This window comes from Embiotoca jacksoni, unplaced genomic scaffold (assembly GCF_022577435.1).
Source record: "Embiotoca jacksoni isolate LCO1_2020_lvr unplaced genomic scaffold, fEmbJac1.0.p SCAF_20, whole genome shotgun sequence".
NCBI lineage: Eukaryota > Metazoa > Chordata > Actinopteri > Embiotocidae > Embiotoca > Embiotoca jacksoni.
This window is the reverse complement of record NW_027185341.1, coordinates 11,495,770-11,512,047: the sequence shown is the minus strand read 5'-3', so window position 1 is coordinate 11,512,047 and position 16,278 is coordinate 11,495,770. Positions and strand designations below refer to the sequence as shown.

Below are 16,278 nucleotides of genomic sequence, written 5' to 3'. Positions count from 1 at the left end.
ACGTCGCGCTCTGCTCGCCATTTTCCCCATCTTCTGTAGCAAGAGTCACTATTCTATCCTGTCAGGCTGTTGTCGTGTCGCGGTTGCCATTCAACAACTGTCAGATAAAATACTACGCAGAAAAACGGAGCTCTTCATAGAGTCTTAATTCGGTTTGCTACTTAAGGTGCTCCCGCGACCATGAACATTTTCAGGCTAACCGGCGATCTCTCCCATCTAGCTGCCATCATCATCCTCCTGCTAAAAATATGGAAAACCAGGTCTTGTGCCGGTGAGTAACCAAATTCCTTAAATTTGGAGTTTGCACGAATCTCTCTTGTCTTGTACAGAATGTGTCGTCTCGAAAAAAGCTCTTCGCTGTCTTAACTTCTGTAGTTGAGAAGCTGATTAGCCGTTTCTCAGCTACCGTTTGCTACGACCTAGCTGGCTAACAAACAGCGTACATACACCCGGTGTCCCCTGTTATCAAATATGGACAATTATCCAATAAACTCTCACTTTTAATGTTTAAAACTTGGCTACGTGGGACTTGAATCTTGTTAAATGCTGTTATGGGCAAAAAAAAAAAGCTCTGGCAACAGCTGCTCGTTAGCCTTGACAGCGCTGTGGGCCCCACACTAACTTTTGATAGGACACCACATTTGTTAGTTTGACATTTAGGGCCTTGTAATTTCAATTGCTTGATGAAACCCAGTTAGTTCCACGTTTACGCCTGCCTTCCCCCCTCCCTGCTACTCCTATACTTTCTAGTAGAGTATGACCTCTGACGTGGCAGCATTGAGTACATCCAAGTTAACAGTGACTCAGGGCATGCTTCTGAGCTGAGGAATAGTTAGTTGTTGCCTCCTGTATTATCGTGATTAAACTTTGCTGTGTTTTACTGTGTCCGGTGGTCAAAGGTCGGGGGCAGCATTACTGCAAAGACAAGCCAGTGACCTGAGTTATGTCATTACTGCTGTTTGCTGGAGATTACACCGCAGAGATCTACATACACGTCAGTCTTTTTCGAGCTCCAGTGATCCACAATTCCACAAGTTGAGCCTGCATAACTGATTTAGGATAATCGACAGTAAAAGGCTGCTCATTGCAAATAGTAATCTAGAGTTTACCGATCGGAGCCCCCAACTCTGACAGTGGGTGTGACTAAGGGATACATGTTGTCACTTGCCAACACACCAGATAAACAGGAGGTTTGCTGCAAAGTGCAAGTGAGGATGAATACTGTTGAGCTTCTTTATTAGACCAACAGGGCACCGTTACAGCGTACCTTTGTAACCTCACATTCTCCTTAAAATAACTGCACAGTGAAACACAATAATGAGCAAAGAGGAAGGGCTCAAAATGATGCAAGCACCTCCTTTATTTTTGTCATTTATGCTGAGCAGTATGACAAAAAATTATACTTTCTTAAGATTTTGGTAATTTCACAGTATATCATGGTATTTTATTTGATTATTTCTATTGTATGACTGGACATAAAGAGGTTTATGGTGGCTTACTCTACTGTCACGAGCACATCCAATATAATAATATTTCACTGCCATCATGTATATATTCCACACTTGAATATTGTGAATTGTGAATGCACGTGATATATTATTTTGTTTGGGCTGGAATGGTATTCTGCAAAAATACACAGATATTACAATGCACTACACGTATCTGTCCAGCCTTTCTTTATGCACGACTGTACGTGTCTTGCCTTTGTGCACACTGAGCGTTCACTTAGCGGGTAATAACTATATGTTAAATATAAAAGACGTGTTGAATCCAGAGTTTTCATGTTTGCTCTGAGCACATCCTCGTTGACTGTTTACAGCAGGACCATGTTCTTGTCTAGGTGTCCTCGGTTCATAGTTTTGGTTCCACCACACGCTCTTCTATGTAGTGAGTTTCTCGAAAAATGCTTCACTGTTTCACAGAGCTACTGGTTGATGGCCTCGAATTCAATACCTGTTATTGCATTACACTCTTTGTATTCCAACACGTTTTCTGTTGAGATGTATGTTCTCATGTCACCACCAGCGGTAATTACAGCAACTTGATCAACTGTACAATATATTGGCTTTTGGTTTTCTAAGTTTTTGACTTAGTTTCAGTGAGTATGAAAGGTTTGCTGCCTAATGTAAAATTACAGAAATTATTTCAACTGTGCACTGGTATGGTATATATAAATACATATATATATATATATATATATATATATATATATATATATATATATAGCACAAAACATACTGTGCTGGACTTAAACTCTGCACTGTATTAACTTTGATTGACTTACCCGCTGCAGGATGTTTACATTGTTAAATGAGTGAATAAAAAGCTTTCTTTTATTTGCAGGACGGAGATAAAGTGGTCAGGCACGTGTTGTGTAGTAGTGTAAGGCACCAGGTCATTAGTTTACTGTGAATATTTTGCTGTTTGCTTGTAAAATAGAATTCTTCTGAGTTGAACCAACAAAAATGTAATTTAGGTTTGTTGCACTTATGTGAGATATACTGTACCTGCAAACATCAGCGAAATTGCATCAAATCTGTCAGATTTCCCTTTGCATAAGTGTGCATTCTGCCATTTAAATGCTTGAATGCTCTCTGCTGTCTCTCCTCACAGGTATTTCTGGAAAGAGTCAGGTCCTGTTTGCCTTGGTGTTCACCACTCGCTACCTGGATCTGCTCACGTCCTTCATCTCGCTGTACAACACCACCATGAAGGTGAAACTCCGTCAAGTGCTTCTCACCTTCACATCCTGTAGTATTTTTGTCCCCAATTACTGAACACAAGGTGTAAAGGCATGAGTAGCACACAAGACACCTGTGTTTGCTAAGGGATACACCTGGCCAGCACAATTCAACAGCCTTTTTGTCTGTCGTTTTCTGCTGCACAGTTGTCATCTACCTCATGTCAGGAAGCACTGACGCCCTCTTTTTTTTTTTTTGTCTTTATCTTTTAGGTGATCTACATTGGATGTGCGTACGCCACAGTGTACATGATCTACATGAAGTTTAAGGCGACATACGATGGGAACCACGACACATTCAGAGTGGAGTTCCTCGTCGTTCCCGTCGGCGGCCTAGCTTTCCTGGTTAACCACGACTTCTCTCCCCTGGAGGTGAGAAATTAAACACACACACTCTGATTCCAGAAACATTTATCATGAAGGTTTATTAAATACACGATGAACCCTCAGTCCTATGAGGCACCTGCGACTGGTCAGCGGAGGTAACCATACGCAGATTTACATGAACTTATTACCAAATACAGTTAAGTTTCAGTTTTCCTACTGTCTGTTCTGTGTAGAACTAGTCGTCAGTGCATGCTCCCCCCAAGCCCTCTTTGTGGGGGGGATACTTGTGAGATCACAGGTTTCACAAAGTCCTAATAAGTTCCAGTGAAGAAGTCACACCTCTCTAAATTAGGGATGGAACATGAATTTCGAATAGTGGTTATAATATCAAAATTTGATTAGTATATGCGACTATCATTCTTCCTAATTTCTCCTCTTTTACTGGCACCTGGTTGTAATGAGTAACTACCGTCAGAAGGTGGTGGTAATGCGCCTATATGTCTTATTATTGATGGAGACCTCTGGTGAGTCTGAGCCTGAAGCTCTGGCCAATAAAACCACCTTAGCAGGTCCTGAACCCGGATTCTCGCACACATGCCTGTCTTCCATCTGAAGATGACACATCCTTTACTTGGTCTCCAGAAGAATTATGTAAATATATGAATGCATTCTCATCACCGATGGTTGTTTTAGTCACGGCTGACACTCCGTCCCCCTTTTTTTCTATGCCTCAGATCCTGTGGACATTTTCTATCTACTTGGAATCGGTGGCCATTCTACCCCAGCTCTTCATGATCAGCAAGACCGGCGAGGCCGAGACCATCACCACCCACTACCTGTTCTTCCTCGGACTCTACAGAGCCCTCTACCTCATTAACTGGATATGGAGGTTCTACTTCGAGGGATTCTTTGACATGATCGCCATTGTCGCTGGAGTGGTGCAGACCATCCTTTACTGCGACTTCTTCTATTTGTATGTAACAAAAGGTGAGTGCTGTTGCGTTTCTCCTGTCATTTCTTTAAAGAACAGTTAGATTATGAAATCTCTTTTTTTTTTTTTTTTTTATGTGCTGCCTTAAAACAACAAACCCTGCAAGAGCAATCTTGTGGTCATCTATCAGCGTACCCCTTCATTTACTGCAGTCACACTGTATACCAAAACCTTAACTGGCTGATAACTTGTTCTTGAAGGTCAGAATTCTGTCAGTCTTTTAACGTAGCTTCATCCTTGGCATTGTGGCACAGTAAAATTCATGACCATCATAGATTGTTGTCACAGTAATAAATGTCAAAACAATGATTGTGTTTGGTATAGAAAGTTTGGAGAGCAGGCAGACTTCATCAGAGGACAAAAAGAGAAACAACAGAAACATTACAACTGAAATTCAAAACCGAACTATTAGTTTGCCATGTAATTAAATACTGTTTTTTTCTATTGGCTGAGTCTATTCTTTTTTCTTTTTTTTTATGCCCAAAACACCAAACCATCCAAATTTTTTTGGAAGTTTCTTAAGATTCCAAGGCTGTCAGGCAAAATTTTTGTAAAATTTGTATAAAATGAGGCACCACACTGTAGATTATTGTAGCAGTTGTGTCATATGTTGCAGACCTCTGCTAGTTGTAACCACAGCCAGAGTTGGGGCACCGTCAGCTGGTCCGCAAATGTGTTTTGTCAAATAGTCGTGTTGTTATCACATCTCAACTATGTCGAGTATGTGCCAGTGGTTTGACTGTTGGGCTCGATCACATCACGTGCGACGGTTTGCGTTCTCTTTGTTCAATAGTTTTTTTCATAAATTGCTCATACCTTTTGTATTACTGTCAGATTATGTTTCACTTATGGTAAAAGAGTCTTGTTGTTGGTAGCGCGGGTAAAACACAATCTCAAATCAGTTTTCTCTTTCCCTCGTTTAAACAGTAACTCAGAAACATGGGGGCCAAAACCAACACTCAGAACCAATTTTTAAGTGGCAGCAACCAATTTATTGTAATTACTTCAAGTCACAGAGCGCAGCCATACAGTGGAAAACCAAAGCAGCACCTACAATATCTGCTGCACAACTTCATTCAGGTTGTAGATCACTAAATTCCTTGTATTGGAACAGCAGCAACAGACAACCTGTGTAGAAAGTCTGAGTAGGCACTGTCTTGCAATCGAGGGGTCAGTAGTGGGAACGAGCATCCAAATTTAATCAGAACCGGTCCCACAGCGGCACTGGAGCGTAGCAATGATAAGCTCTGACGTTAAATGTCCTGCTATTGATACTGGAGCAATTCATATTATTATCAGTCTGAATTGTGGCCTGTGTCCAACCAGCCTGCTGTGTTTAACATGAATCTATCTGCTCTCATCCCAGTACTGAAAGGAAAGAAGCTCAGTCTGCCAGCCTAAGTGCCAAAGAGGAGTGTTTTGGCAGACTCAAAGTGGGGAATCGGGGGGGAGGGGGAGTGGCATCGGACACCTCTGACAACCCCAACCTCCACCACCGCTTCCTCCTCTTCGCTTTCCTGCCACTGTAAGATGCCTGAGACAGAGAGCGAGCGGAAGCCTCTGGTTGCACCTCCTTCTGATGCAAAATCAGTGGAACGGGAACACAGAGGCTGGTCCACAGTCCTCGGATTTCTGTTTGATGCATCTTGCCTTAACTTTTTGTATTACTCTGTACAAAGGATTTAAAAAAGCAAGAAAAGTTTTCTACATAAAAATGTGTACTCTGGAGATTCGACACATTGGTGAATAAGAGCTGAAGACATAAAAATTGCCTGTGATTTGGCACTGTATGATATTGAAGTGGACTTGTGGTGGGATGGTTATTGAGCATTTGTAATTGTATTTGCAATCAAAATAAATGTGCATTGTTTTTCTTGTATCAATTTTGGGAGGAATTTGTTGAATTCTCATGACCTAAGTGGGCAAATTGTTCATGGTTTGTATTTCTTTTTTGACCAGTATGCATTCTCACGTGTAAAAGACTCTCTCTCTTTAAGTTTCTCTTTGGTAGGATATAAATCTCAAGTCTTGTAGATGCAGTAATTTTAACATTCTTCTTTTCTTTTAAGGCAACTCTGATGTAACCAAGTTATATTTTTGTTCGAATGCCATCAGAATCAACGAGTACGGTTGCCTCACTGTATTTTACCTCTCCATATTAAACAAAATGCTTATTTTGAATAAATACGGAATCAAATCAAACAGTTTAAATGGAGCCAATGAGCTCTTGCCACTGTAAATGGCTTTCTTCATTTGCAGAAGCATTACCCAACATGTACGCTACATCACCTGTAATTACACATCATCTCCCATCCCATTCATTTCAGATGACTCCTTTTTAAATGTTTGAGATGCATCAACTCACTTGTAATGTGCTTTATGTGAAGCAGATTGCAGATTTTTCTCTTTTTTTCTTAGGTGCAGATGTATTTATTTTTTTCTTCTTGCTGGTTTCTGATAAACAGAATTGTCTACCTATTGTGCATAATTTTAACTTTAGAAAGAAATCTCCCTGTTGGACAGAAATAGGAGCAGGACAATTCTACAAATGTGGCATCAGTCTCCAAGACATATCGGCCTCTGTTTTACGTTTTATGCTTTTCATTTCAAGTTTCCCTTTTCATCCCCCACCAGAGCTCATGCATGATGTTGCCACCACAAATAAATATCTTTATGGAAAACATTTGTCCCTGCTGTGGTTCCAGTGAGGTTAAAAGTGCTCATGATGGAGAGACTTCTTTTTTCTTTTTTTTTTTACTTTTCCCCAAATTGTCACCTGTTACCCACAATGCACAGAGATGTTGTAAGATCACCTCTTTCTAATTTTCACATATCCTATTGTATTCCCCAACATGTGTGAACAGTGTGTAAAATTAGGTGGAATTCCCCTTTAAGGAAATAATTGCTGCTCTACAAATGCAATCTAAAAGAATCCTTTAATCATTTAACAAATCCCCATATTTGCGAGAGCTTGCAATTTTACAAAATTTTTGCAATTATTCTGCCTTAAAAAGTACTCAATAGAAGCTGTGCTGAAGGCAATGTGGCACTAAGTAAGCAAACAAAACTTCCATCAATCAACATCAATAAAAAATATAGCCGCATACGGGAATGATCGGGGTCCGAGCAAATTGCAAGCAGTAGAAGACAAGCAGCACATGCACACGTGGCAACATTGTTGACTAGTTGTACTCGGACAGGACAATGCAGAGGATGTCCTGGAAGAAATTCAGCTCTGTAGACCATAAGGGTGATTTATTGTAATCTTTAAAGTTTGGAATGTGAAATTGTTAAAAATGCAGAATTGTGAATATAGCGTTGAGGGGCAATAACGGGGTCCAATCTTTTTGGTGGTGCAGTGGTTAGCACTGCACATTATGATTCGATTCATTCGAGCCCAGAGATCAAGGTTTTTTTCTTTGTATCAGAGAGCTAATGAGCTAACTGCTAACATCAACCAATAACAAAAATCTGTCAAGCTGGCTAGCTAAATAGGTTCTCAACAACACACTTGCACTGACATGCTGTCTGTCTCTGATATATTTCCTTTTGGAAACTCACTAGATTCTTTGTATATTAGGAAGCTCTTTGCTTTTTTTATACCATTTGTATGTACCATTGTTCACATCAGTTTGTTTGCCAGTTTTTGGTGAAGTATTAGTGTGTATTGTGTACTTTCAGTTGGTTATTGAAGTCACACCTCTTACCATAGGACTCTTATCTTCCACGGGACTCGAACCAGCGTCCTCACGTCATTTCCTGCTCCGAAGTGGTGATCGTAACCCGCCAGACTATCTTCAGCGCTGAAAAATAAGCGGCAGCAGACAAACTGCAACAGGAAACAAGAGTCTAGTGCTGCATCATACAGAGGAGGATGTGGAGGCAGACAGATGTTTGTTATGATGAGGATTCTCTTCACCTCCAGTCTCAGGTAGAAAGAGTTAAACTGTTGATGGTGATTAAAGTTTTGGTGAGGTTGATCAAATGTTTGGGGTAATGTTTGAGCCAAAGTTCTGACAATGCAGAGGATGTCCTCAAATAAATTCAGCTGTGTCAGCCATAGTGGTGATTTATTTTAATTAAAAAATTTAAAAAAATTGCCCATAGTCAATGGGTGGATGGAGTTTGGGGAAATAGAAAGTGTTTAGCAGATATTACAAGTAGATTTTAGAAATCACTGCAGATTTTGGTAGCATTTGAATGAATATTTGTGGAGTTATAGGTTGTAGTGAGCCAAAGTTTTGTCACAATGCAGAGGATGTTCTGGTGGGGGGGGGGGGGGGGAGGGGGGGGGAAGAATTAGCTCTGTAGCCCAATTACATTTATTGTAATTGTTTGAAGAAAATTGCCTGTAATGGATGGATTTAGGTCAAGTTTGGGAAAACTTTCAAAACTTGAGTAGTTTTTCTTGTCCACACTTAAAACGCTTCTAAAAGTCAAAATGTTGGTAATAACAATTCTAAAAAAAAAATTCTCATATCATTGGGATGATGTCAGGGGTATCTCCACATAATTTGGTGAATTTTATAGCAAAATGTTTGGAGAAATAAAAAATGTTGTGCATACAGTACATATTACACATTTCTTGAGTCCCCTGATCCAACACAGATAATCGAGTGAAAAGATCAAAACATGTTCCACTTTCTCGGGTACACACGGGCATGTTTGTTCTAAAACACAATGTAACCTCTCATTCCGTCATATGTCCACGAATATAGTCTTTCAAAAGTCTGGTGAAGGTGAGGCAACACATTACTTATCCTTCGGATAAAACCGCGCAGAACTCAGGTAGGTTATGTTGTGTTTCCTCCCGGACTCAAAAGCAGTGTTGCACTTTCCCTGAGAGTTTTGATTTGACAGCCTCCTTCAATGCAGACGTGCAAAAAACTAGACTGCTTATTAAAGTGCGAACCTGGTTGGATTGGAATGACGCTCAATGCGGCGGACAGCCCACGCGCAGGTGCACGCGGAGCGCGAGTGAACACTGGAGAAGGGTTCAGTGGCAGAGAATCACAATTCAAACAGGAGCTGGGAACCGTCGACTCGGACAACCCGGAACAAAATAATCGTCGGACCATTATGTTTTATGGTTAACTTCGGTACATCAGGTCCAACTTCCACCAAGAGGCCAGACACAGAAGGGTTTTTTTCTGCTAACGTATTGTGACGTCAACTAAGTGCAGTGGATAAACAAGATGGAAGATCCCATTTCAAAAGGAAATTGTAACTATTCATCAAGTAAGTTAACGTCACCACCTGAAAGTACTAATTTACTGTTCGACTTACACCAGCTGTTCTTTCACGTAGAAGACACGCTATAGCTATAAATTATGTCTGTAAACATAACCAGATATAATAATCAGATCGTGTTGCTCTACTTACTCGATATCGATTTATGAAGCCTATTGGGTGAAAACAAGATGCTTCTCGCTATTGATTCAGATATCAATTATTTTCTCCGTTAATCGATTAGCTTGTTGGTCTTTGTAATGTCATTAAAATGTCAACCAGTTTGTCCCAAGTGTTGTTTTTTTCATGGAGGACTAAAGTAACCAGAAAATAATCATGAACACATTATTCATACACCCCCCCCCCCTTTATCTCTTTCATTAAACAAAAGGACTGAAACATGATTTGATGAAAATGGCATCCCAAAAATTACGAGTGAAGAGGATGCTTATGGACGAGAATACGCTTCAGTGTTTGGACTTGACTTAAGATATTTATTGAGCCAGAAGTGCACGGCTGAAGAAACGCAGCAGAAACAGACCGACAGTGCGTCTGTGTGAAAATATGAATGGTGGGGGCCCGTCCAGAAACTGAGCAACTAGTGGTGCCTCTTGTTTTAAATTGTCCTCACGTGCCAATAGAAGTTAGTTTTTGTCAGATGCTGTTGCCGAAGCCAAACCCAGAGAAAGCTGCGTGTGCGCCTAGAAGTTTGACTCCTTACTGGAACAGCGGTATGCTGAAAACCAAAGATAAACTAGATAAGACCACCGAAACCAGAAGAGCCGAGATATCCGAGAGGGATAATGCCCTTATAGCACAATTTTTTTTCACCTAACGCCATGTTTGGGTTCACAAAGAGTGATAGGTTAGTGATATAGGTTTATGATTATAATAGCTGTTAACATGAAAGTTAATGATGAGTACTAGTAGATTCCAGATTAATAACCACTTTCTTTTTGACACATCTTTTGTTCCCTGCAAACAATATCAAATATCATCTGGCTGATTATGTTAAAATGTATTTATTTCTTTTATTTTGATGAATGGGCTCTAACGGGGGAGACAAAGGTTCCTCGGTCAATACGGCATTGACTGGCATGCTAGCAGGGTTGTCTTTGTATTGGGTGAAGCACAATGGTTAGCATTGTCACCTCACAGCGAAAAGGTTCTGGGTTCGAATCTGGGCCTGTGGCCTTTCTGTGCAGAGTTTGCATGTTCTCCCTGTGCCTGCGTGGGTTCTGGGTACTCCCACCATCCAAAAACATGAATCTCAGGGTTAATTGGTGATTCTACAAATTGCCCTTAGAAAGAGGTGTTTGTGTCCGAAGTAAGCCTGTTCAGGATGTAGGTAATGGATGAAGGGAATGTATTGGTGGTCATGTGGAGCAGATATGAACTTTGTGAGCAAAGATAAATGTCACTGATCGCGCAAGTCATACTAGTTGAGATGTGAACAGGCTGGTGGGTGAGTATTATTGAGGGCAGAAGTTCTGTCTTATCTGGGTCTCTGAGCATAGCAATGTATAGCATAGCGTCCTGTGAAGTAGTGAGACGTTTGGTAGGTGAAGACGGGTTGTAATGTTGAGTCAAGTTGACCTTTGCACAGTAAAATAGCACTTTGTGTGTACCTTAAAACTTTAATTTTGACATGCTTTTAAAAAGTTGTGATGGAAAGGGCATGCACATTTGTTGGAATAATTGATAATTTATAAAAACAAATAAAAAACAAACACAATTTACGTTGTTAAAATAACCCACTGACAGTGTGTTTACATTCAGGTGCGCCTCTTCCTCTCTCCGCCCTCCGCCTCCTGGTCCCACCGCTTCGGCTGGTCTCGGCAGCGATCTGGCAGACAGTCCAGAGGAAGGTTGTGGCTAATTATGGGATGCTTGAGGACTTTGTGTCCATGGTTACAGACATTGTTCCAGAGCTGCTCACCAAAAGTCAGAGGGCTCAACTCATCCTGGGCCTCAGAGCACGGGTGAGGGCAATTTATAGCATCTCAGTATCAACACACTGACAGTAGCCTGCTAACATTATGAGCAACACCCAGCTCATATCTGTACATATTTTGTGCATTAATCCTCTCAAATGGCAAACTGATTCATATTTAAGTTTTGCACTATTCCTAATGAAATTATGTAATTTATTTTCTTGATGTTATCCCTTGTAAAAAAAAAAAAATAGCTCTTGATCTTAAATGGGGCATTTCAAAGTGTAAATAAACATTAATTATTATGTTTTGTATTACAATACTACGAGATGGGACTAAAAACTGTCCGCTATTATAGCAATATTACAACAGCTGCTTTTTGGTTTTAGCTGATCTTGGAGTTCTGTCAGTTTGAAGCTCCGTCTAACGTCGAGATTGTTCAGCCACATCTGGATCGGATGCAAACGCTCATCGAGGCATGGCCAATGGAGGTGATTTCAAATCTCTCTTTTTCAAATGATCATGAAACATATTTTAGACAAAAAAATGTTGAATGTTTTTTAACCAGTTTAGTTTGCTCATTTTCATTGCTGTGAAGTTTCTTCATGTCGTATCTCACAGGCTGGTGGTACAAATTTAGAACTACCGCACTCCGACTTTGTGGATCTTGTCAAGAATTTGCTTAAAAATCCTCATGAGAGGGAACACTTCTTTCAGGTCTGCTTTACTTTTCCAACTTGAATTTGATCTGTTAAATAGTACTCTAGTTCATTAACAATGCAATATATTCAGTTCAACAGATGTATCGAAGGCTTATTTGCTTATTATTTTCTGTTAATAGATAGTCACAGAAATGTCATTAATACGGTGGCCCTGAAGGTCAAACGCAAAAAAATTTCACAGAAAAGTGTTTTCTGAAATATTTGTGTGTTCTGTGAAATGTTTTTCGTTTGACCTTCGGGGCCACCGCACATTAGCCCTTTATAGTATGTTCATTTTCCTCTGGTTAGATTGTCATGTCATAAATTAGATTGCTTTACTCTTGTGTGTTTGTATAAAATCTTATACTTTGGATTCCTGAACTGCCTCAGCAACAGAAATCTTTCTTTTGTGTTTTCAAGTTTTTTTAAACAACAAATTAAAATTTCGGCCTTTCAGAAAGTTTTCCTTGAAGAGTTCGGTCCCACATATGATGAAGCACTTCACACCCTAATGTGGCTTTTTTTATCAAGACTTGAAAAGTTTCTTCCCCTTCAAACTTTCCAACAGGTATTTAAAACAACCTGCTGTGTTTTTTTGATATCTCTTTAAGCTACATTTATGGATATACATCCCAATTTTGTTTTAATTTTCTACAGGTTGCGTCAATGTTTGGTGAGGTGTCCTCTGTTCTGGAGGACTGTATTCAGTCTGTGTCTCATTGTGAGGAGCTTAAAACACTGCTGCAATATCAAAAAGACCTCAGCAAACTAGATGACGATGGTAAATATGTTACAGATTCATTAATTTCCTCTGATTTCATGTAATTTTTTCACCACTGTGCTCTTTTAGAAACAACACTGCTCAATGTGTAATAGAACCTTGCTTTCGGTGCTGAGGAGTATTAGTGTATTAGTGGGGCTGTAATAACATATTGTGGGAGTCTAAAGTTAAAACCTGCCTGGTGTAGATCTGCAGATGTAATTTTACAGTGTTAAAAAAAACAAAAAACAGCATGTACCACCTTTGATTTTGAAATTATTATTTTTTTCCCCCGCATGTTTTATGGATAAAAAAAATAATAAATAAGGACTCCTTTACTGTCAATGATCTCCTGATGTCTGTTTACTTTGTCCATAAGCTTGTAAGAGAGTTCACGAGGTGTGTAATATCTAAATAATAAGTGACTCTTTTTCACTGTTTTATTGCACAATTTTTTTCCGTTTCAGATATTTTCTTGGATGGGGCCTGCATCATTTCAGCTCTCAGACTTCCCAATGTAAAAAGAACGGAGACACTTAAAACACAAGCACAAGACAGCATCCTGGGTGATGCGCTGTCATGTGCGTCTGATTTGGAGAAGGAATCTGTAACATCCTCTCATACAGCACAGATAAAAACAGACATAACCAAAGAGCGCCAGACAAGTGAGACAAAGAGCAACACAACAAATTGCACTCCTGGGAAAAAAGGAACCTCATTACTTTTGGGAAATACTACAAGACATGAGGAAAACTCAGACTTCCTGCAAAGTCAAGCGGAGGATGCGTCTTGCCTTCTCAACAAGTGTTGTGTTCAGCTAAAAAGAGTTGACGTGTCTTTGTCTTCACATTCTCGACCCATTCGGCCAAACAGAGGCTTGAGAATGAACAAGATTCTGGTGGAGGAGAAAAGAGAACTTCCTGCCAACAAATCTGCTTCCAGGGTAACGAAACCATACAGTGAGGCCTCTCTGTTGGTCTCGGACAATGATTTAACCAGCTTCAGCAAAGACTCCTCATACATGGCTCCTATCAGCACCTGCAGTGAAGACGACTCCTGGTCTTACTACTCAGAAGAAGACTCTTGCCGTAAAACTTCCAGTTGTAGTTCCAATGTTGCTGATTCGTGGTCAAACGGCTCGGTGACTCCCGTCAGTAGTTCTGCTGGTAATGATTCATTTTCTAGCGGCTCCCCTGAGGACCCTTCCTTCACGGGTCCTAAAGATGCAGCGGCTGCCAGCCGACAGCCCGGCATCTCCAACATCAAAACTAACGCTCCGAGAAAGACTCGCAAAGTCCAGTGCTTCATCTGCAAGGAGCACCTGAACACAAGTCTGAAAAGTCACATGAAAACCCACTTTCCCACCAGTAATTTCGCCTGCCCTCGATGCGACAGCAGGTTCAAACTCTTGACGTCGCTGAAGCACCACTTGAATAGGACGTGTTACGAATACAGTCGGCAGCACGTAGATCCGGAAAAGCCGGACGAGGCCGAAAATCTTTACAAATGCGACAAATGCGAAGAAGCGTTCAGGTACAAAGTTTCACTGCAAAAGCACACGCTGTCCCACGATGAACTATACTGCAGCGTGTGTAGGAAAGTACTACGAGATGCAGCGACGTTGGTGAGGCACAACGCTTCCCACACCCCATTTCAGTGCAACAGGTGCGACCAGTCCTTTACTCTTTTTAAGCCCTTGCTCAGGCACTGCGAAAACATCCATAAAATCTGCAGACCGTTTAAATGCAACCACTGTCCCAAAACGTTACCCAAGCTGCGTTTTCTAATCATACACGAATGGCACCACACGGGCCATCTGCCGTTCCAGTGTGCTCAGTGCAGTTTAAGATTCAAATGCGATGCGGATCTCATTTACCATGAAAGAGTCCACACCAGAGAGAAACCCTACCTGTGTGCTGAGTGCGGCAAGACTTTTGCCCATAAATCCAACCTCTTGCGCCATTTGACTCTCATCCACAGTGAGTCTCGAAATGAGAAGAAGCACTCTTGCTCTCAGTGTGAGAAATCCTTCAAAGAGAAAGGAGCCCTGAAAAAACACCAAAGGAGCAAACACTTGAACGAATTGTTTCGTAATCCGTGCCCATATTGTGGAAAGATGGTCTCGCCGTCGACAATGGCGAGACATAAATTAATCCACACAGGAGAGAGACCGTTCAAATGCATTGTGCCTGAATGTGACAAGTACTTTAGATCGACTTCTGAAGTAAAGAGGCATGTCCTGATACACCACTCTACGGAAAGGCCATATAAATGCGATGTCTGTGGGAAAGGCTTTGTAAAAATGTGTTTTCTCAATGCACATGCTAAAATACACTCGGGAGAGAAGCCATATGTTTGCCACATCTGCGGCAAGACTTTCCTCAAAGTCTACAGCATGCTGAGACACAAAAAGCTTCTACATTCATCAGCGACGCATTAACCCTGCATGAATGCTCAGTTTAAGCAAAATAGTTTTGAGACAGGAACAGTATTTGCATATATTATTAGTAATGGTTGATAAAAATCCATTGTAAGCCAGTCGCGGTGTTTGCACTGGACAGTTTGATTAATAATGAACCAGTCACTACCATCATATGCTGTGTTAAACTGCATTGACTGAGTATCTACCAGTTTTGCTTTGCCCTCCCATAACAGTCAAACTCATGGTGGATCATTTTGAATGGATTAAAATTGATGCAACAAAGCCAGAGATGTTTCATTTTCATTCCATGCTTTTAATCTTCCTTGTTAGAACCTCTCACCTACAGTGCATCTGGAAAGTATTCACAGCACTTCACTTTTTCCACATTTTGTTATGTTAGAGCCTTATTCCAAAATGGATTAAATTAATTGTTTTCCTCAAAATTCTACACACAATGCCCCATAATGATAATGTGAAAAACGTTTTTTTGCAAATCTATTAAAAATACAAAATGAAAAAAATCACATGTCCATAAGTATTCACAGCCTTTGCCATGACACTCAAAATTGAGCTCAGGTGCATCCTGTTTCCACTGATCATCCTTGAGATGTTTCTACAACTTGATTGGAATTCAGTTGATTGGACATGATTTGGAAAGGCACACACCTGTCTATATAAGGTCCCACAGCTGACAGTGCATGTCAGAGCACAAACCAAAGGTGCTTCAACAAAGTATTGAGCAAAGGCTGTGACTACTTATGGACGTGTTATATTTTCGTTCTTTATTTTGAATAGATTTGCAAAAATTTTAAACAAACTTTTTTCACCTTGTAATTATGGGGGTGTGTAGAATTTTGAGGGGAAAAGTGAATTTAATCCATTTTGGAATAAGGCTGTAACAATAAAATGTGTAAAAAGTGAAGCGCTGTGAATACTTTCCGGATGCACTGTACATTACCCATAGTGGAACTTGAAAGGGCCATTTCTTCACTCTTTCCTTTTTTGCTTCTTTTTTTTCCTTTTACACATCGGGTTTGGTAGCTATATAAAACTTGTATGTTCCTAATTGGGAACTTTGTGAAGTATATTGATGTCCCTTAACTTAAATTACTTTCAATTAGAACAGAAAACTACAAGTTTGACGCTAGCTCTAATTGAAGCTAGTTTCGCTGCC

The 16,278-nt window shown here is 40.4% G+C and overlaps 2 protein-coding genes across 4 annotated transcripts; both read left to right on the top strand.

Moving 5' to 3' along the window:
- Positions 1-6,741, top strand: LOC138202329 (ER lumen protein-retaining receptor 2). Its single transcript, XM_069156263.1, has 5 exons — positions 1-271; positions 2,614-2,714; positions 2,954-3,112; positions 3,802-4,054; positions 5,425-6,741. Exons 1-5 carry the CDS (start codon positions 181-183, stop codon positions 5,457-5,459), a joined length of 639 nt encoding a protein of 212 aa, XP_069012364.1. The 5' UTR covers positions 1-180; the 3' UTR covers positions 5,460-6,741.
- A 2,169-nt stretch (positions 6,742-8,910) lies between these two features.
- LOC138202327 (zinc finger protein 551-like) lies at positions 8,911-15,384 on the top strand. Of its 3 annotated transcripts, none has more exons than XM_069156260.1 (7): positions 8,911-9,296; positions 11,067-11,269; positions 11,611-11,712; positions 11,843-11,938; positions 12,380-12,490; positions 12,580-12,703; positions 13,150-15,384. In XM_069156260.1, the coding sequence occupies exons 1-7, from the start codon at positions 9,254-9,256 to the stop codon at positions 15,120-15,122; spliced, it is 2,652 nt and encodes an 883-aa protein (XP_069012361.1). In that variant the 5' UTR covers positions 8,911-9,253; the 3' UTR covers positions 15,123-15,384. The 3 variants fall into 3 exon arrangements, with proteins under 3 accessions (XP_069012361.1, XP_069012360.1, XP_069012362.1); XM_069156259.1 differs by having other exon boundaries at positions 11,052-11,269; XM_069156261.1 differs by lacking the exons at positions 8,911-9,296; positions 11,067-11,269 and having other exon boundaries at positions 11,619-11,712; positions 11,820-11,938.
- The last annotated feature ends 894 nt before the right edge of the window (positions 15,385-16,278 follow it).

Coding starts and splice junctions, on each gene's coding strand:
- LOC138202327 (XM_069156259.1), top strand. CDS start 9,254: ATGGAAGATCCCATTTCAAAAGGAAATTGTAACTATTCATCAA. Junction 11,713..11,842: donor TCGAGGCATGGCCAATGGAG/GTGATTTCAAAT, acceptor CGTATCTCACAG/GCTGGTGGTACAAATTTAGA. Junction 12,491..12,579: donor CCCTTCAAACTTTCCAACAG/GTATTTAAAACA, acceptor AATTTTCTACAG/GTTGCGTCAATGTTTGGTGA.
- LOC138202329 (XM_069156263.1), top strand. CDS start 181: ATGAACATTTTCAGGCTAACCGGCGATCTCTCCCATCTAGCTGCCATC. Junction 272..2,613: donor GAAAACCAGGTCTTGTGCCG/GTGAGTAACCAA, acceptor CTCTCCTCACAG/GTATTTCTGGAAAGAGTCAG. Junction 4,055..5,424: donor CTATTTGTATGTAACAAAAG/GTGAGTGCTGTT, acceptor CTCTCATCCCAG/TACTGAAAGGAAAGAAGCTC.